This window comes from Pseudophryne corroboree, chromosome 4, assembly GCF_028390025.1.
Source record: "Pseudophryne corroboree isolate aPseCor3 chromosome 4, aPseCor3.hap2, whole genome shotgun sequence".
Lineage (NCBI taxonomy): Eukaryota > Metazoa > Chordata > Amphibia > Anura > Myobatrachidae > Pseudophryne > Pseudophryne corroboree.
The window spans coordinates 547,708,547-547,729,263 of record NC_086447.1 but is presented as its reverse complement, the minus strand read 5'-3'; the positions used below and the strand labels follow the sequence as shown (position 1 = coordinate 547,729,263).

Here is a 20,717-nt window from a genome sequence, read left to right as displayed (position 1 = left end):
TATAGCGACTGCCTGGATGTGCAGTGCTGGGGTAGTTTGGTCAGAGTCCCTGATTGAAAATATTGATACCCTGGACAGGGACAATATTTTACTGTCGTTAGAACAAATAAAGGATGCATTTCTTTATATGCGTGATGCACAGAGGGATATCTGCACACTGGCATCACGGGTAAGTGCTATGTCCATTTCGGCCAGAAGAGCTTTATGGACGCGACAGTGGACAGGCGATGCGGATTCAAAACGGCATATGGAAGTTTTGCCGTATAAAGGGGAGGAGTTATTTGGAGTCGGTCTATCAGATTTGGTGGCCACGGCTACAGCCGGGAAATCCACCTTTCTACCTCAAGTCACTCCCCAACAGAAAAAGGCACCGACTTTTCAACCGCAGCCCTTTCGTTCCTTTAAAAATAAGAGAGCAAAGGGCTATTCATATCTGCCACGAGGCAGAGGTCGAGGGAAGAGACAGCAACAGGCAGCTCCTTCCCAGGAACAGAAGCCCTCCCCGGCTTCTACAAAAGCCTCAGCATGACGCTGGGGCTTCTCAAGCGGACTCGGGGACGGTGGGCGGTCGTCTCAAAAAATTACAGCGCGCAGTGGGCTCACTCGCAAGTAGATCCCTGGATCCTGCAGATAATATCTCAGGGGTACAGGTTGGAATTAGAGACAGATCCACCTCGCCGTTTCCTGAAGTCTGCTTTACCAACGTCCCCCTCCGAAAGGGAGACGGTTTTGGAAGCCATTCACAAGCTGTACTCTCAGCAGGTGATAGTCAAGGTACCTCTTCTACAACAAGGGAAGGGGTATTATTCCACTCTTTTTGTGGTACCGAAGCCGGATGGCTCGGTAAGGCCTATTCTAAATCTGAAGTCCTTGAACCTGTACATAAAGAAGTTCAAGTTCAAAATGGAGTCACTCAGAGCAGTGATAGCGAACCTGGAAGAGGGGGATTTTATGGTATCCTTGGACATCAAGGATGCGTATCTCCACGTTCCAATTTACCCCTCACACCAGGGGTACCTCAGGTTCGTTGTACAAAACTGTCACTATCAGTTTCAGACGCTGCCGTTCGGATTGTCCACGGCACCTCGGGTCTTTACAAAGGTAATGGCCGAGATGATGATTCTTCTTCGAAGAAAAGGCATATTAATTATCCCATACTTGGACGATCTCCTAATAAGAGCAAGGTCCAGAGAACAGCTAGAGATGGGATTAGCACTGTCTCAAGAAGTGCTAAAACAGCACGGGTGGATTCTGAATATTCCAAAATCCCAGTTAATGCCGACAACTCGTCTGCTGTTCCTAGGGATGATTCTGGACACGGTTCAGAAAAAGGTTTTTCTCCCGGAGGAAAAAGCCAAGGAGTTATCCGAGCTTGTCAGGAACCTCCTAAAACCAGGAAAGGTGTCTGTACATCAATGCACAAGAGTCCTGGGAAAAATGGTGGCTTCTTACGAAGCAATTCCATTCGGCAGATTCCGCGCAAGAATTTTCCAAAGGGATCTGTTGGACAAATGGTCAGGGTCGCATCTTCAGATGCACCTGCGGATAACCCTGTCTCCAAGGACAAGGGTGTCTCTTCTGTGGTGGTTGCAGAGTGCTCATCTATTGGAGGGCCGCAGATTCGGCATACAGGATTGGATCCTGGTGACCACGGACGCCAGCCTGAGAGGCTGGGGAGCAGTCACACAAGGAAGAAACTTCCAGGGAGTATGGACGAGCCTGGAAACGTCTCTTCACATAAACATTCTGGAACTAAGAGCAATCTACAATGCTCTAAGCCAGGCAGAACCTCTGCTTCAGGGAAAACCGGTGTTGATCCAGTCGGACAACATCACGGCAGTCGCCCATGTGAACAGACAGGGCGGCACAAGAAGCAGGAGTGCAATGGCAGAAGCTGCAAGGATTCTTCGCTGGGCAGAGAATCATGTGATAGCACTGTCAGCAGTGTTCATCCCGGGAGTGGACAACTGGGAAGCAGACTTCCTCAGCAGACACGATCTTCACCCGGGAGAGTGGGGACTTCATCCAGAAGTCTTCCACATGCTGGTAACCCGTTGGGAAAGACCAATGGTGGACATGATGGCGTCTCGCCTCAACAAAAAACTGGACAGGTATTGCGCCAGGTCAAGAGATCCGCAGGCAATAGCTGTGGACGCGCTGGTAACGCCTTGGGTGTACCAGTCCGTGTATGTGTTTCCTCCTCTGCCTCTCATACCAAAAGTATTGAGAATTATACGGCAAAGAGGCGTAAGAACGATACTAGTGGTTCCGGATTGGCCAAGAAGGACTTGGTACCCGGAACTTCAAGAGATGATCACGGAAGATCCGTGGCCTCTACCTCTAAGGAGGGACTTGCTTCAGCAGGGTCCCTGTCTGTTTCAAGACTTACCGCGGCTGCGTTTGACGGCATGGCGGTTGAACGCCGGATCCTAAAGGAAAAAGGCATGCCGGAAGAAGTCATTCCTACTTTGATTAAAGCAAGGAAGGAAGTAACCGTGCAACATTATCACCGAATTTGGCGAAAATATGTTGCGTGGTGCGAAGATCGGAGTGCTCCGACGGAGGAATTTCAACTGGGTCGATTCCTACATTTCCTGCAATCAGGATTGTCTATGGGTCTCAAATTGGGATCTATTAAGGTTCAAATTTCGGCCCTGTCGATTTTCTTTCAAAAAGAATTGGCTTCAGTCCCTGAAGTCCAGACCTTTGTTAAGGGAGTGCTGCATATACAGCCTCCTGTGGTGCCTCCAGTGGCACCGTGGGATCTCAATGTGGTTTTGGATTTTCTAAAATCTCATTGTTTTGAACCACTAAAAAAGGTGGATTTGAAATATCTCACATGGAAAGTGACCATGCTTCTAGCCCTGGCTTCGGCCAGGAGAGTGTCAGAACTGGCAGCTTTATCTTACAAAAGCCCATATCTGATTTTCCATTCGGACAGGGCAGAACTGCGGACTCGTCCGCATTTTCTCCCTAAGGTGGTGTCAGCATTTCATCTGAACCAGCCTATTGTAGTGCCTGCGGCTACAAGTGACTTGGAGGACTCCAAGTTACTGGACGTTGTCAGAGCATTAAAAATATATATTGCAAGGACAGCTGGAGTCAGAAAATCTGACTCGTTGTTTATATTGTATGCACCCAACAAGATGGGTGCTCCTGCGTCTAAGCAGACGATTGCTCGTTGGATCTGTAGCACAATCCAACTTGCACATTCTGTGGCAGGCCTGCCACAGCCTAAATCTGTAAAGGCCCACTCCACAAGGAAGGTGGGCTCATCTTGGGCGGCTGCCCGAGGGGTCTCGGCATTACAACTTTGCCGAGCAGCTACGTGGTCAGGGGAGAACACGTTTGTAAAATTTTACAAATTTGTTACTCTGGCTAAGGAGGACCTGGAGTTCTCTCATTCGGTGCTGCAGAGTCATCCGCACTCTCCCGCCCGTTTGGGAGCTTTGGTATAATCCCCATGGTCCTTTCAGGAACCCCAGCATCCACTAGGACGATAGAGAAAATAAGATTTTACTTACCGATAAATCTATTTCTCGGAGTCCGTAGTGGATGCTGGGCGCCCATCCCAAGTGCGGATTATCTGCAATAATTGTACATAGTTATTGTTAACAAATTCGGGTTATTGTTGAAGGAAGCCATCTTTCAGAGGCTCCGCTGTTATCATACTGTTAACTGGGTTTAGATCACAAGTTGTACGGTGTGATTGGTGTGGCTGGTATGAGTCTTACCCGGGATTCAAAATCCTCCCTTATTGTGTACGCTCGTCCGGGCACAGTACCTAACTGGAGTCTGGAGGAGGGTCATAGGGGGAGGAGCCAGTGCACACCACCTGATCTGGAAAAGCTTTACTTTTTGTGCCCTGTCTCCTGCGGAGCCGCTATTCCCCATGGTCCTTTCAGGAACCCCAGCATCCACTACGGACTCCGAGAAATAGATTTATCGGTAAGTAAAATCTTATTATCTGCTCTTCTGTGAGGATGGAAAGTGAGTACCTCTACTTCAGAACTCTTCATACGGGTAGCCCTTACCACCCTTAGGGGCTTATCTATTTTCCACCACTACTATGTGTTTATCTATTATCTGTTAGCCCAAGATGCCTCTTCAGATCTGATAATGTATTCTCCACTGTATTTGAGGGAAAAGCTTTGACTACTGCTTATGTGACATTTGCTAAGAGAAGCCCCATACTCTCTGTGGGTCCTTCCTGCTCTGTTTCTGGTGTCATTTACATTGTTTCCTCTACGTCCCAGCCTAATATTCTGTGTGCTTGCTAAAAGACTGGTTCTTTCGTAAACCGCCTCTGAAGTGACCTCAGATACAGAGAATGTGTCCCTTTCAGAGGCACCACTCTCCACTAAGGATGTTATGGCTATCATCACAAAGACTATTCAAGCTAAAATGCGGTCTTTTATAGCAAAGAACTGTTGTCCTCTGTATGTTCGGACTTGTCTATTTATGTCATGGTTAGGCCATACTGCATATTCTTCCTCACCTGTTGTATCTCTGGCACACTCTCCGGATACATATTTTGTCCAAGACTTTAAAGTACATGCAAAAGCACTTACTGACTTCATTTGAGTAGGTAAAAATTCTTCAGTTAAGAAACGGTTCTTGCAGAAACACTGGATGTATACAGTATGTGTCCCCTGACTCATTAAATATTTGTGTGCTGTTCACCCTGCTCCTGATATATTCCCCATCTTGTCTACGATGGTCTACTCCTCGTTGTCTACCTCCCACTATTCATTCTCTCCCTACCCTCCACATCACCCTTCCTATGGGACTTTTGTACTCTCTTTTACCTGCTTCGCTAATAACACCCTTTTTTTGTTCCCATATGGAACAACCCAGATTTTCCTCCAGGCCTGGAGGACATCCACTAATGGCCCTGACATAGCATTCTCTTCTAGACCAGGGTAGGACAATTGGCTCCCTCCGGCTGCTGTAGAGCTACACATCCCGGCATGCTCTGCTTTAGACCTTGCTTCCTTACACTTTTTTCCTGACTTTGCTAGTCTTCAATCTCCTCTTTCCCTTCCTCAAAGCATTTTTTGTCAATATCCCCAACTCTGACATTTTTACCAGTCTCTTACTATTCCTCAGACTATCTCCTCCAGTTTCCATATAGAATTGTTTTGTCATCAAAATAAGTTATCAAAGGACCTAGATTTAGCTATCTATCAACTATTGCTGGCTCACAATCGACTTTTGAAAGAGCTCTTGAGCTGGCATGGGAACATACAGTAGGTGAGATCCTGAACTCTGGGGACTGTTCAAAAATTAGAACAGAAATTGCAAAGAGCTCTGTGTCTGTGCATTGTAAAGAAAACTCCTTTAAGCTCTGTTATTGCTGGTATCTGTTCCATATACAACTCGGCTCTATCTACCTTTCCTCTTCTGATTTGTGCTGGTGACCATGTGTACAACAAGGTACCCTGCTGCACAGTTGGTGCTCCTGTTCTTGATTCAGACTTATTGGAAAGCGGTCTATGACATTATTAGAGTTGTCATACTCTGGTCCCATGCTCCCCTTTTTACTCAATGCTAGCTTGCCTGATGGTGCTGTTAATCACTTCCAGTCAGTCCGATGCTGCAGTGTTCTGGTGAGTATTTCTCCCCCTAGAGCCTAACACTACCATCCCCCCCACACCCTATCCTCCCAGCATCACCTAACCCTAACAGTAGGCGTCCTGAAACTGCCAACATTTCACATGGCAATGTTTCAGATGTCAACTTGTCAACAGATTGAAGATGTCGACTTAGTGTCTGTCAAACCATTTTGACATTCTGATGTTGTGGCGTTGACCTTATGAACATCGACATGGTTACTGAGCTTGCAGAGCTGGTCACATCTAATGATGCGTCAAGCTCTTCATGTATAGCTTATGCACCAGCTTGATTCAAGGAGAAAACAATAGTACAGTATATGCACCTGGTTTATGCACAGTGATGTAGCTTGAATATGTTAGTACAGATTGAGTATCCCATATCCAAATATTCCGAATTACAGAATTTTTTCAATGAGATATATTGACACACATGTTTTCTGATGGCTCAATATACACAAACTTTGTTTAATACATAACATTTTTACAAATATTGTATTAAATGACCTTCAGGCTGTGTGTATAAGGTGTATATGAAACATAAATGAATTGTGTGCTTAGACTTGGGACCCATCGCCATGATATCTCATTATGGTATGCAAGTATTCCAAAATAAGGAAAAATCTGATATCCAAAATACTTCTGGTCCCAAGCATGGCTCCTGCTTAGTGTGCTGTTCTTCCCACCCCAATGGCACAACTGTCCTAACAGCTGCTTGGCGCAGGATACTGTTGGGATAGACTGTGAGTTATATCATGACTTCTCTCCCAGTCCCAAGAGACACTGCAGGAGACGGGGGAGGGGGCGGACCAAGAGGGGCCAGCAGCAGAAGTGCTGCCTGCCCCTCCAATGTGTAATAGTAGTAGCAGTCTACCTGGCAGAGAAGGAACTAGACACTCCGCTACTATTATACAGTACACAGCAGGTAGGTGCGGCTGGCAGTGCACACAGACATTGGCGATTGCGGGTGGATGCGGCTGGTTCTGCCCACAGGGCATATGCATTTTGTGCTGGTGCACTGACTGCATCACCTTAGTTAAGGCCCTGTCGCTGACATCACACAGATCACTTTACTATTATTCCACACACCCAAATGATTCTGTTGTGAGGGGTATATCACACGTGAATGTGATTTATAGGAGTGCCTGGAGGACATGTAGTAGAAGAAAGTACAGTATAATAGTGAAACTATACCAAATGCTTGCCTTTGTCTGCACACGGCTTTATTAGCACTGTTATAGCAATTATGCACATAACGAGAATTTTAGGAATGAAAATAGGGCTCCTTCAATTTATCATGTGTTTTAAGCATGGAATAGATCAGATGTGTTATAGGGCCGGAAAGCATTCCTAGAAAGCACATGCTGACTTGTGATTATTAGGGGATGAATGAAGCTCTTCTCTGACCTCACCACTTACCGGAATGTGGAAAACCACTTCTGTAAATGTTTGTTTTACAATGTAGGAACCAAATATTTTACAAACCACTCCTTTGAAATGTGGTTTTTCTGCATTAAATTATTTTTAAACTATGTTTTAGGAGTCAGATTTCTTCGATTAACACATTCAATGCCGATTACACTGGCATACAAGTTTCATTACATTCTTTAAAACACTGTTCACAGCTACATATTGTAGTCTGCTCAATAGGAGTATATGCTATACAAGAAAAAATAATAAAATGTAATTGAATACAGTATACTATGTATGGTAATAGGAGTCTAATGCTCTGTGTCCTGAAGTGCAGTGTTCATGTCTCTGTACGTTGGTTTGGTAAAGATCATCAATATAATTGACAAAAGCCACAAATGAAATGCTTATTAGATAACCTTCTTTACAGTCTTATTTTTATAATTCTCTACAGATTCTGTACCTGGTAAAGACACCTTCTGGAAACTAATCATGCTGCCAAAGATCATGATAATGTGTTTTACTATATTTTCACTGAGCTCATGTTTAGGATTTTTGGACCCAACAATGTCACTGTTTGTTACAGAAAAAGTGAGTATTTTGTATTGATTGTTACATTTGTGTGTAATGAGAGCTTACAGTACATTGTATTCTCATGGTTTCAATTTAACTAAAACTTTATATACCCAAACACCACAAAATTCACAGCATCTGATTGATGTAACAGAATCCTACCTATAATTCTATGTATATTTGATTGTATACATAGAATTCTACTGCAGTGTGTAATGCATATACCACAAATGGTAAAATGCTATGGGGTTTATCCAAACAAGGCCTGAGTCCGATATACAGTGCATCCTGAAAGTATTCACAGCTCTTCACTTTTTCCACATTTTGTTATGTTACAGCAGGGCTGGCCAAACTGGTCCTCGAGATCTACCAACGGTTCACATTTTCCAGACCACCTAGCTGGTGCACAGGTGTAGTCATTACTAATTAAGATGTGCTGCATTCATTCCTAACTGACAATTCTACAGATCTCCAGGAGGCCTGGAAAACATGAACTGTTGGTAGATCTCGAGGACCGGTTTGGCCAGCCCTGTGTTGCAGCCTTATTCCAAAATGAAATAAATTAATTTTTTCCCTCAAAATTCTACACACAATACCCCATAATGACAACATGAAAAAAGTTATTTTTTTTTTATATTTCTGCAAATTTATTAAAAATAAAAAACTAAGAAATCACATGTACATAAGTATTCACAGCATTTGGCATGAAGCTCAAAATTGAGCTCGGGTGCATCCTGTTTCCACTGATCATCCTTGAGATGTTCCTACAGCTTAATTGGAGTCCATCTGTGGTAAATTCAGTTGATTGGGCATGATTTGGAAAGGCACACACCTGGCTATATAAGGTCCCGCACTTTACAGTGCATGTCTGAGCACAAACCAAGCATGAAGTCAAAGGAATTGTCTGTAGAACTCCGAGACAGGATTGTCTCAAGGCATAAATCTGGGGAAGCGTACAGAAAAATATCTGCTGCTTTGAAGGTCCCAATGAGGACTCTTCTTAGAGCTGGCTGTCCGTCTAAACTGAGCGATCGTGGGAGAAAAGCCCTAGTCAAGGAGGTGACCAAGAACCCAATGGTCACTCTGTCAGAGCTACAGTATTCCTCTGTGGAGAGAGTAGAACCTTCCAGAAGGACAACCATCTCTGCAGCAATCCACTAATCAGGTCTGTATGGTACAGTGGCCAGATGGAAGCCAATCCTTCGTAAAAAGCACATGGCAGCCCGCCTGGAGTTTGCCCAAATGTACCTGAAGAACTCTGACCATGAGAAACAAAATTCTCTGGACTGATGAGACAAAGATTGAACTCTTTTGCGTGAATACCAGGCGTCATGTTTGGAGGAAACCAGGCACCGCTCTTCACCAGGCTAATACCATCTCTACAGTGAAGCATGGTGGTGGCAGCATCATGCTGTGGGGATGTTTTTCAGCGGCAGGAACTGGGAGACTAGTCAGGATAGAGGGAAAGATTGATGCAGCATTGTACAGAGACATCCTGGATGAAAACCTGTTTCAGATCGCTCTTGACCTCAGACCAGAGGAGGATTTACCACAAGGCAACCAAGGCAGCTACTTAGGGCCCTGTGGTTCCCAGGAGGGCCCGCTGATATGGCTGTATGTAGGGCATTTCTGGTGGACCAAGACCTCCGCTGACTGATGATATATCAATATGCCATTATACTCTATTTTAAGTACTACAGTGTATTGACGATGGGGTCCTGTCTGCTACAATCAGTGGGGCACTGATATATAATCAATACAGTCACACTGACTAATAATGGGTATTATAAAATGCTGATATAAAATGTAGGCAGTGAGTGGACATGGTGCAACCAGTGAAGGGGGAAAGCAATATACTGTAATGGAGGTTGAAAAACATAAAATAATGTAAGTGGCATATATCAGGAAGGAAAATATAGTGCTGTGGATTGTTTGAGGGAGGGGCCCCAAATCTGTATTTTGGTTAGGGAACCATGAGGTCTAAATCCACCTCTGCCTCATACTGGGGCGACGGTTCATCTTTCAGCAGGACAACGACCCTAAGCATACAGCCAAGATATCAAAGGAGTGGCTTCAGGACAACTCTCTGACTGTCCTTGAGTGGCCCAGCCAGAGCCCAGACTTGAATCTGATTGAACATCTCTGGAGAGATCTGAAAATGTCTGTACAGCGACGCTTCCCATTCAACCTGATGGAGCTTTGGAGGTGCTGCAGAGAGGAATGGGTGAAACTGCCCAAATATAGGTGAGCTTGTGGCATCATAATCAAAAAGACTTGAGGCTGTAATTGCTACCAAAGGTGCATCAACAAGGTATTGAGCAAAGGATGTGAACACATATGTACACGTGATTTCTTAGTTCTTGTTTTTAATAAATTTGCAATAAAAAACAAAAAACTTTTTTCACGTTGTCATTATGGGGTATTGGGGGTCATTCTGACCCGATCGCACGCTGCAGTTTATCACAGTGGTGCGATCGGGTCAGAACTGCGCATGCGCTGGCGCTGCAGTACAATCACCTTTGCCTGATTGACGGGCAGTCGCTGGGCGGGGGGAGGGCTGCAGCGGCTGCGTGACATCACACGCAGCCGCTGTGGGCCGGGGAGCGACGAGTAGCTCCCGGCCAGCACGCTAAAGCTGCGCTGGCTGGGAGCTACTCCTAAAGTGCAAAAGCGCTTTTTGCACTTCGGCGGGGGAAGGGGAGGTGGCACGGACATGCGGGGCGGGATAGCCCTGTGCTGGGCGTCCCCCCCCCCCCCCCGCATGTCTATTGTCATGATCGTAGCCCTGCAAAATTTTGCAGGGCTACGATCAACTCGGAATGACCCCCCTTGTGTGTAGAATTTTGAGGTAAAAAATGAATTTATTCCAATTTGGAATAAGGCTGTAACAAAATGTGGAAAAAGTGAAGAGCTGTGAATACTTTCCAGATGCATTGTAGATGCAATGCCATGTGCCATGATGGTCTTGCAACAGCAGAAAGGATTTATTGGCAAAGTTATTGACAGTCAAGGACTGTTTTGGGGTGGTGACCGTGGGGACGGGACGGGGGGATGGAGTGCATGTTTCAGCCTGTGACGCTGATCCTGCATGCAGGACCAATATATCTGCAGATAAATTGGCAATCTTCTGTGTTGCACAGCAGATGCAATATATCTGTGAAAGACAGCGTTCACAGACATATTGCTTGTACACACCTGCAGATCAGCAAAAGATATATTGGCCGATCAATTGATTGGCCAATATGTCTGCCAGTGTGTACCCAGCATTACTTCCTGTGGCCATGTTGAGATGTTGACCAACCACAATACTATGTACAGTACATATCCGATGTGCATCTGATCTTTGTATGACAGCTGCGGGACAGAGACACTGATTATGGGCGTCTCTATAAAACTCCCAGTGACTGCGACATTTGCATATTCTCACATGGCCACTGCGTACACATTGGCATCTGCAAATGCATTTATGTACATCTCTGAATCAGAGCTTAGGTGTGAGTCAGGTCCTGCAAGCCATTGTCCTGATAAACTCGCACTGTGTATGATATTTGCAATCCAATTCCCAACTTGCATTCATTTTCTAGATATTGTGTTTTGTGTTTGCTCCCCCTGAGCAGGTGTAGAAGTAGGGAAAATATTCTAATGTATAGTTGTCGGGACACAGGGCCTGATTCAGAGATGTATGCAGTGCCTTCACAGTAGGCAGTAAACAACAATATGCAAATGCCGCAGCCACCGGGAGTTGTACTAATACACCCATATGAGATCTGACGCTTGTGTACAAAGACGCAACCATCGGATGCACATTGGTCGATAACCGACATGCTGAGTCACCCTATGGTAGTCAGAAGTAAGTCACGTGAGCTATTTTACCTGCATACAGAATCTCAGTAGCAAGCTGTGACGCCCCCCAAAAAGCGCGACATGGCAGATTTTGAGCGCCCACCTTTCCGTTACTGGCCCCAAGCACTCCGTCACTTTGCGAATGATTCCACACTGCGACCGGCATTGCAAGACCATCACAGCACATGCATAGTGTAACTTATATGTATTGCGCAGTAGCCAAACATCACTCCACTGCCTAAAGCATTGACCTTGCATCCATCTGTGGAGTCAGTGCAGAATCTCTGGTGCAAATCTCCTAATAAATAATCTGGTATCCGGTCTATAGATCTATACTAAAAAGGTCTGCAGTCAATAGGTTGACCACCAATGGTACCTCTACAAATATGTCTCTTGGCGCTAATACTGTTTACTAGATAAATGCCCAGAAAAATAATCTCCAATGATCTTAATTCATAATCAGCTGCAAACAGTGATAATATGCCTGTGTGCGCATATAAAAAAAATCACCCCCTGTTACTACAGGAGATAACAAACCGATTACACTAATTCACTTTGCGCTAATATAGATATTTCAACGGCTGAAATGAGATGAGTGCAGACACGTCTTTAAAATAATATTATTTTTTAATATAAAATTTGCACTAAACAGTGCCAATTACCCCACAAATTTAATATACCATTAAAACATAGACAGTACTCAGTCAATTATACATCCTATCCTACTGCATATATTTCTCCAAATACTTAAAACACATATGTATCTCAATTCTATGAATGGTAATTACTAATAGAGGTGGATCAATTATCTGAAGTCAAAACAGTGCACTGTTAAAAGAAAACCACATGTTATCTTGTGGAAAAATAAGACATATTTGGACTGGAACCTTGCGTCCCTTAAACCCCACACGGAGGCTTAGTACTGTCCTGGTGCAGGTTCTGAATAATGTTCATTCGTTTGCTGCTGTACGATGATTAAAGACAGTCTTAATTACCACACCAATGTGTGTGTGTGTACGCTCAATCAAGCCACCTGTAGAGATAATAGTGAGCTCACCCTAGTCCTCTAAATGAATGAATGAGTGAGACAGCTTCTCACACGGCGGGTTAGTGATGTGTTATGAAGGAATCGGCTAGGAGGCATCGGACGTCTCCGTCCTCCACAGTCTGATTGCCGTTTGCGCCTTCCAATGAACGCCCGATGGAGTGCTGTCACTGACAGGTGGTGAGCTGGTGACCGTGCAAGCGTGTCCTCAGTGGTAATTTCCCCGTCACCGCTATCCTCTATAGCTATAGCGGTGACGGGGAAATTACCACTGAGGACACGCTTGCACGGTCACCAGCTCACCACCCGTCAGTGACAGCACTCCATCGGGCGTTCATTGGAAGGCGCAAACGGCAATCAGACTCTGGAGGACGGAGACGTCTGGTGCCTCCTAGCCGATTCCTTCATAACACATCACTAACCCGCCGTGGGAGAAGCTGTCTCACTCATTCATTCATTTAGAGGACTAGGGTGAGCTCACTATTATCTCTACAGGTGGCTTGATTGAGCGTACACACACACATTGGTGTGGTAATTAATACCCCTTTTCCACCTACGAGCACGGGTCGCAGCCGGGAGCCTGACACGGGAGCTGCCCTGCTGCGACCCGTGCTCAGCCCCTTTCCCATCAGCAGTCACCAACCCGGCATATTGCCGTGTTGGTGACGCTTCTAGTGACGCGGCAGGGGAGGCGCTGGGAGATCACATGATCTCCCAGCGCCGCCCTTCCTTACAATGTAAACGGGAGCCGTGTCGCATCGACACGGCTCCCGTTTACACTACAACCCTACCCGGATCATTCCCGTGTCCTACCCAGGTAGCTACCCGGGTAGGATTCACGGGTCACTTGATTCGGGTTTTTGCGGGGGGACCCTTTTCCACTTGCAAAAAACATGGGTAAATGCGCGCCCCCGTGCATTTACCCGTGTTTTTTGAGCTAGTGGAAAAGGGGTATTAGACTGTCTTTAATCACCATACAGCATCAAACGTATGAACATTATTCAGAACCTGCACCAGGACAGTACTAAGCCTCCGTGTGGGGTTTAAGGGACGCAAGGTTCCAGTCCAAATATGTCTTATTTTTCCACAAGATAACATGTGGTTTTCTTTTAACAGTGCACTGTTTTGACTTCAGATAATTGATCCACCTCTATCAGTAGTTACCATTCATAGAATTGAGATACATATGTGTTTTAAGTATTTGGAGAAATATATGCAGTAGGATGTATATGCAGTAGGATGTATAATTGACTGAGTACAGTCTATGTTTTAATGGTATATTAAATTTGTGGGGTAATTGGCACTGTTTAGTGCAAATTTTAGATTAAAAAATAATATTTTAAAGACGTGTCTGCACTCGTCTCATTTCAGCCGTTGAAATAATTATATTAGCGCAAAGTGAATTAGTGTGACCACCAATGGTAGCCATGCATTAGGTTGACAGGTTCAAGAGGTCGACATGTAAAAAGGTAGACAGTTCAAAATGTCGACATGACAGTGGTCGACACGTATATGGTCGACACGCATTTTTTGTTTTTCCCCACTTTTTCATCCACCTGGACTATGATTGGGAATAGTAACCTGTGCCAAGTGCAGTGGTAGTGGAGCGAAGCACCTTGCCCGAAGCAAGGAGAGGGGACGTGGTACACTAATAAGGCTTGTTTGTGGCAGAAAAGTGACCAAAAACCCCCCCCAAAACAACAACAAAAAAAATTGTCTACCTGTTTTGTGTTGACCATTTCAATGTCGTCCTTTTGACCCTGTCAACCTTTTAACCTTGTCTACCTATTCTCTCTTGACATTTTGACCCAGTCAACCTAATGCATGTCTATCATTAGTGTTAAATCTATTCATTGTAGACCTTTTTAGTTTAGAAAACAGACATACAACAAATAAACAGCGCTTGTTGATGAATAATCACTACCAATAGTAGATGAAAAAAATAGACTAATTTAATAAAAAAGAAATAAGATAAATTGGACTTCTATAAACGTACAAAAAGTTAGGTTTACGTCATGGCTCTAAGTATCTTATCTAGCAACGCCCGGTCATGTGGTTACCCACGTGACCGGATCGGCCAATTACGGATGTGATCTCATCTCGAAACTAACGATCATGTGATAGATCATGTGCTTATATTAGTTAATCTAATAAATGTAGAACTATTAGATCTCATATTTATCTCTTTCCGTGAAATTAATAGTTAATATGTGATCCACAAAGGAATATATTTTACTGGGTCGGTAGCAAGGCATGTTTATAAGCTGAAAGCTATAAGAAATGAATGTGTTTTACTGTTACTAAGCAACGGCCCGGCCTTTGTATAATACAATTGGGTGGATTGGGTCACATGACCAGAGGAGATAAATTAGTGTTATCTATTTCTGACGAATATGTAAACTATTTTTAACCAAAGTGATTGATACTTAATCTGATAAATGAATGGGTCTGCCTCCTATAAACCCCTATATATGTTATACTATATATTGTATATGTTAAAAGTTGATGAATGTCACCTGCCAATTAGTAGCCATATTGGACTTGCAAGTATATAAGGACAAAACCTGTTACTGTCAGTCACCTTTGAAAAAGCTGCCAGGAGCGGCAAAACGTGTTAGGCTACTGTACACCTCTTTGGGAAACTTTAAACAGCATCTTCCGGACCAACCTCTTGTAATAGGACGCTGATTTCTTTGAACATGCCTACCAGTTCCTTGGAATGTACTTTGAAGTGTCACAGCTCTTGTGAGGATTCTGGACGCACTATTTCCAGCATATATAACATCCAGTGACTCAGGTACATATATTCCTGGACTCAAAATTCAACCCAGGACTTTGCACTTTGGCAGACAAGGAGGTATCTTATTAGGAACGGACATTTGCAATTACGCTGTTTAGAAATTACCCATTGAATGAGGTGGTTTTATGTACGTTTATAGAAGTCCATTTTATCCTATTTTTTTTAAATTAAATTAGTCTATTTTTATCATCTACTATTGGTAGTGATTATTCATCAACAAGCGCTGTTTATTTGTTGTATGTCTGTTTTTTGATACCTAGGGACTAACTACCCCTTTTCTCTGACGTCCTAGTGGATGCTGGGGACTCCGTAAGGACCATGGGGAATAGCGGCTCGGCAGGAGACTGGGCACAACTAAAAGAAAGCTTTAGACTAACTGGTGTGCACTGGCTCCTCCCACTATGACCCTCCTCCAGACTTCAGTTAGAATCCTGTGCCCGGCTGAGCTGGATGCACACTAGGGGCTCTCCTGAGCTCCTAGAGAGAAAGTATATTTTAGGTTTTTTATTTTACAGTGAGATCTGCTGGCAACAGACTCACTGCAGCGAGGGACTAAGGGGAGAAGAAGCGAACCTACCTAACTGGTGGTAGCTTGGGCTTCTTAGGCTACTGGACACCATTAGCTCCAGAGGGATCGACCGCATGGAACCGGCCATTGGTGTTCGGTCCCGGAGCCGCGCCGCCGGCCCCCTTACAGAGCCAGAAGCAAGAAGAATCCGGAAAATCGGCGGCAGAAGACATCAGTCTTCACCAAGGTAGCGCACAGCACTGCAGCTGTGCGCCATTGCTCCTCATACACACTTCACACTCCGGTCACTGAGGGTGCAGGGCGCTGGGGGGGGGCGCCCTGAGAAGCAATAAATACACCTTGGCTGGCAAATATATCACAATATATAGCCCCAGAGGCTATATATGTGATAAATACCCCTGCCAGAATCCATAAAAAAGCGGGAGAAAAGTCAGCCGAAAAAGGGGCGGAGCTATCTCCCTCAGCACACTGGCGCCATTTCTCCCTCACAGCTCCGCTGGAAGGAAGCTCCCTGGCTCTCCCCTGCAGTCTACACTACAGAAAAGGGTAAAAAAGAGAGGGGGGGGTACTAAATTTAGGCGCAATATACATATAGCAGCTATAAGGGGATATAATTTAGTTAATCCCTGATTAATATAACGCTCTGGTGTGTGCTGGCATACTCTCTCTCTGTCTCCCCAAAGGGCTTTGTGGGGTCCTGTCTTCTGTCAGAGCATTCCCTGTGTGTGTGCGGTGTGTCGGTACGGCTGTGTCGACATGTTTGATGAGGAGACTTATGTGGAGGAGGAGCAGGTGCCTATAAATGTGTTGTCACCCCCTGCGGGGCAGACACCGGAGTGGATGGACTTGTGGAAGGAATTACGTGAAAGTGTCGACTCCTTACATAAAAAATTTGATGACATGCCAAATGCAGGGCAGCCGGCTTCTCAGCCCGTGCCTGCCCAGACGTCTCAAAAGTCATCAGGGGCTCTAAAACGCCTGCTACCTCAGATGGCAGACACAGATGTTGACACAGATACTGATACCAGTGTCGACGACGAAGAGACTAATGTAATGTCCAATAGGGCCACTCGTTATATGATTGAGGCAATGAAAAATGTTTTACACATTTCTGAGGTGACCCCAGGTACCACAAAAAAGGGTATTATGTTTGGGGAGAAAAAACTACCAGTAGTTTTTCCCCCTTCTGAAGAATTGAATGAAGTGTGTGAACTAGCGTGGGCTTCCCCCGATAAAAAATTGGTAATTTCAAAAAAATTACTAATGGCGTACCCTTTCCCGCCAGAGGATAGGTCACGTTGGGAAACACCCCCTAGGGTGGATAAAGCACTTACGCGCGTATCAAAAAAGGTGGCACTGCCGTCCCAGGATACGGCCGCCCTAAAGGAACCTGCTGACAGAAAGAGCAGACGGGGTAGAGGCGCGTCTTTTCTGCCCAGAGGCAGAGGTAGGGGAAAAAAGCTGCAGCATACAGCCACTTCCCAGGAACAAAAGTCCTCCCCCGCTTCTTCTGCTAAGTCCGCCGCATGACGCTGGGGCTCAGTGGGCTCGCTCACAGGTAGATCCCTGGATCCTTCAAGTGGTATCTCAGGGGTACAGGCTGGAATTCGAGACATCCCCCCCCCCCCCGCCGTTTCCTCAAATCTGCCTTATCAACGACTCCTTCAGAAAGGGAGGCTGTGTTAGAGGCAATTCACAAGCTGTATTCCCAGCAGGTGATAGTCAAGGTGCCCCTACTTCAACAAGGACGGGGTTACTATTCCACAATGTTTGTGGTACCGAAACCGGACAGTTCGGTGAGACCCATTTTAAATTTGAAATCCTTGAACACATATTTAAGAAAATTCAAGTTCAAGATGGAATCGCTCAGGGCGGTTATTGCAAGCCTGGAAGAGGGAGATTACATGGTATCTCTGGACATCAAGGATGCTTACCTGCATGTCCCCATTTACCATCCTCACCAGGAGTACCTCAGATTTGTGGTACAGGATTGTCATTACCAATTCCAGACGTTGCCGTTCGGCCTGTCCACGGCACCGAGGGTATTTACCAAGGTAATGGCCGAAATGATGATACTCCTTCGGAAAAAGGGAGTTTTAATTATCCCATACTTGGACGATCTCCTGATAAGGGCGAGGTCCAGAGAGCAGTTGTTGGTCGGCGTAGCATTATCTCAGGAGGTGCTACTCCAGCACGGTTGGATTCTGAATATTCCAAAGTCTCAGCTGGTTCCGGCGACACGTCTACTGTTCCTGGGGATGATTCTGGACACAGTCCAGAAAAAAGTGTTTCTCCCAGAGGAGAAAGCCAAGGAGCTGTCATCTCTAGTGAGAGGCCTCCTGAAACCAAAACAGGTGTCGGTGCATCATTGCACGCGAGTCCTGGGAAAGATGGTAGCTTCCTACGAAGCGATTCCATTCGGCAGGTTCCATGCCAGAACCTTTCAGTGGGACCTGTTGGACCAATGGTCCGGATCGCATCTTCAAATGCATCGGTTGATAACCCTGTCTCCAAGGACCAGGGTGTCTCTGCTGTGGTGGCTGCAGAGTGCTCATCTCAGAGAGGGCCGCAGATTCGGCATACAGGACTGGGTCCTGGTGACCACGGATGCCAGCCTTCGGGGCTGGGGGGCAGTCACACGGGGAAGAAACTTCCAAGGACTTTGGTCAAGTCAGGAGACTTCCCTACACATAAATGTTCTGGAACTGAGGGCCATTTACAATGCCCTAAGTCAAGCAAAGCCCCTGCTTCAAAACCAGCCGGTTCTGATCCAGTCAGACAACATCACGGCAGTCGCCCATGTAAATCGACAGGGCGTCACAAGAAGCAGGACGGCGATGGCAGAAGCCACAAGGATTCTCCGATGGGCGGAAAATCACGTGTTAGCACTGTCAGCAGTGTTCATTCCGGGAGTGGACAACTGGGAAGCAGACTTCCTCAGCAGGCACGACCTCCACCCGGGAGAGTGGGGACTTCATCCAGAAGTCTTCCAACTGATTGTAAACCGTTGGGAAAAGACACAGGTGGACATGATGGCGTCCCGCTTAAACAAAAAGCTAGAAAAATATTGCGCCAGGTCAAGAGACCCTCAGGCGATAGCTGTGGACGCTCTAGTGACACCGTGGGTGTACCGGTCGGTTTATGAGTTCCCTCCTTCCTCTCATACCCAAGGTACTGAGGATAATAAAGAAAAGAGGAGTAAGAACTATTCTCATTGTTCCAGATTGGCCAAGAAGGTCTTGGTACCCGGAACTTCAAGAATTAATCTCAGAGGACCCATGGCCTCTGCCGCTCAGACAGGACCTGCTGCTGCAGGGGCCCTGTCTGTTCCAAGACTTACCGCGGCTGCGTTTAACGGCATGGCGGTTGAACACCGGATCCTAAATAAAAGGGTATTCCGGAGGAAGTCATTCCTACGCTTATTAAAGCTAGAAAAGATGTAACCGTACAACATTATCACCGCATATGGCGAAAATATGTTGCGTGGTGTGAGGCCAGGAAGGCCCCAACGGAGGAATTCCAGCTAGGTCGATTTCTGCACTTCCTACAGTCAGGGGTGACTATGGGCCTAAAACTGGGTTCCATTAAGGTCCAGATTTCGGCTCTGTCGATTTTCTTCCAAAAAGAACTGGCTTCACTGCCTGAAGTTCAGACATTTGTCAAGGGAGTGCTGCATATTCAGCCTCCTTTTGTGCCTCCAGTGGCACCGTGGGACCTCAACGTGGTGTTGGGTTTCCTAAAGTCACATTGGTTTGAGCCACTCAAAACCGTGGATTTAAAACATCTGACGTGGAAAGTGGTCATGCTTTTGGCCTTGGCTTCGGCAAGGCGTGTGTCAGAATTGGCGGCTTTGTCATGTAAAAGACCCTATTTGATTTTCCATATGGATAGGGCAGAATTGAGGACTCGTCCCCAGTTTCTTCCTAAGGTGGTATCAGCTTTTCACTTGAACCAACCTATCGTGGTGCCTGCGGCTACTAGGGACTTGGAGGACTCCAAGTTACTGGACGTAGTCAGGGCCTTGAAAATTTATGTTTCCAGGACGGCTGGAGTCAGGAAGACTGACTCGCTATTTATCCTGTATGCACCAAACAAGATGGGTGCTCCTGCTTCAAAGCAGACTATTGCTCGCTGGATTTGTAGCACAATTCAGCTTGCGCATTCGGTGGCTGGCCTGCCGCAGCCTAAATCTGTAAAAGCCCATTCCACGAGGAAAGTGGGCTCTTCTTGGGCGGCTGCCCGAGGGGTCTCGGCTTTACAACTTTGCTGAGCTGCTACTTGGTCAGGGGCAAACACGTTTGCAAAATTCTACAAATTTGATACCCTGGCTGAGGAGGACCTTGAGTTCTCTCATTCGGTGCTGCAGAGTCATCTGCACTCTCCCGCCCGTTTGGGAGCTTTGGTATAATCCCCATGGTCCTTACGGAGTCCCCAGCATCCACTAGGACGTCAGAGAAAATAAGATTTTACTCACCGGTAAATCTATTTCTCGTAGTCCGTAGTAGATGCTGGGCGCCCGTCCCAAGTGCGGACTGTCTGCAATACTTGTATATAGTTATTGTTAACTACAAGGGTTATTGTTGAGCCATCCTTTGAGAGGCTCTGTTGTGTTCATACTGTTAACTGGGTATATTATCACGAGTTATACAGTGTGATTGATTGGTGTGGCTGGTATGAGTCTTACCCGGGATTCAAAATCCTTCCTTATTGTGTCAGCTCTTCCGGGCACAGTATCCTTACTGAAGTCTGGAGGAGGGTCATAGTGGGAGGAGCCAGTGCACACCAGGTAGTCCTAAATCTTTCTTAGCTGTGCCCAGAGTCCTGCGGAGCCGCTATTCCCCATGGTCCTTACGGAGTCCCCAGCATCCACTATGGACTACGAGAAATGGATTTACTGGTGAGTAA

General features: G+C 45.8%; 1 protein-coding gene across 2 annotated transcripts in view; it reads left to right on the top strand.

Moving 5' to 3' along the window:
• Window positions 1-20,717, top strand: part of SLC18B1 (solute carrier family 18 member B1) — a 148,582-nt gene that overhangs the window by 41,144 nt on the left and 86,721 nt on the right. For both annotated transcript variants that reach the window (XM_063919719.1, XM_063919720.1), the window contains exon 7: window positions 7,477-7,613. In XM_063919719.1, coding sequence (XP_063775789.1) covers window positions 7,477-7,613 — 137 coding nt within the window. The remainder of the gene's footprint in view (window positions 1-7,476; window positions 7,614-20,717) is intronic.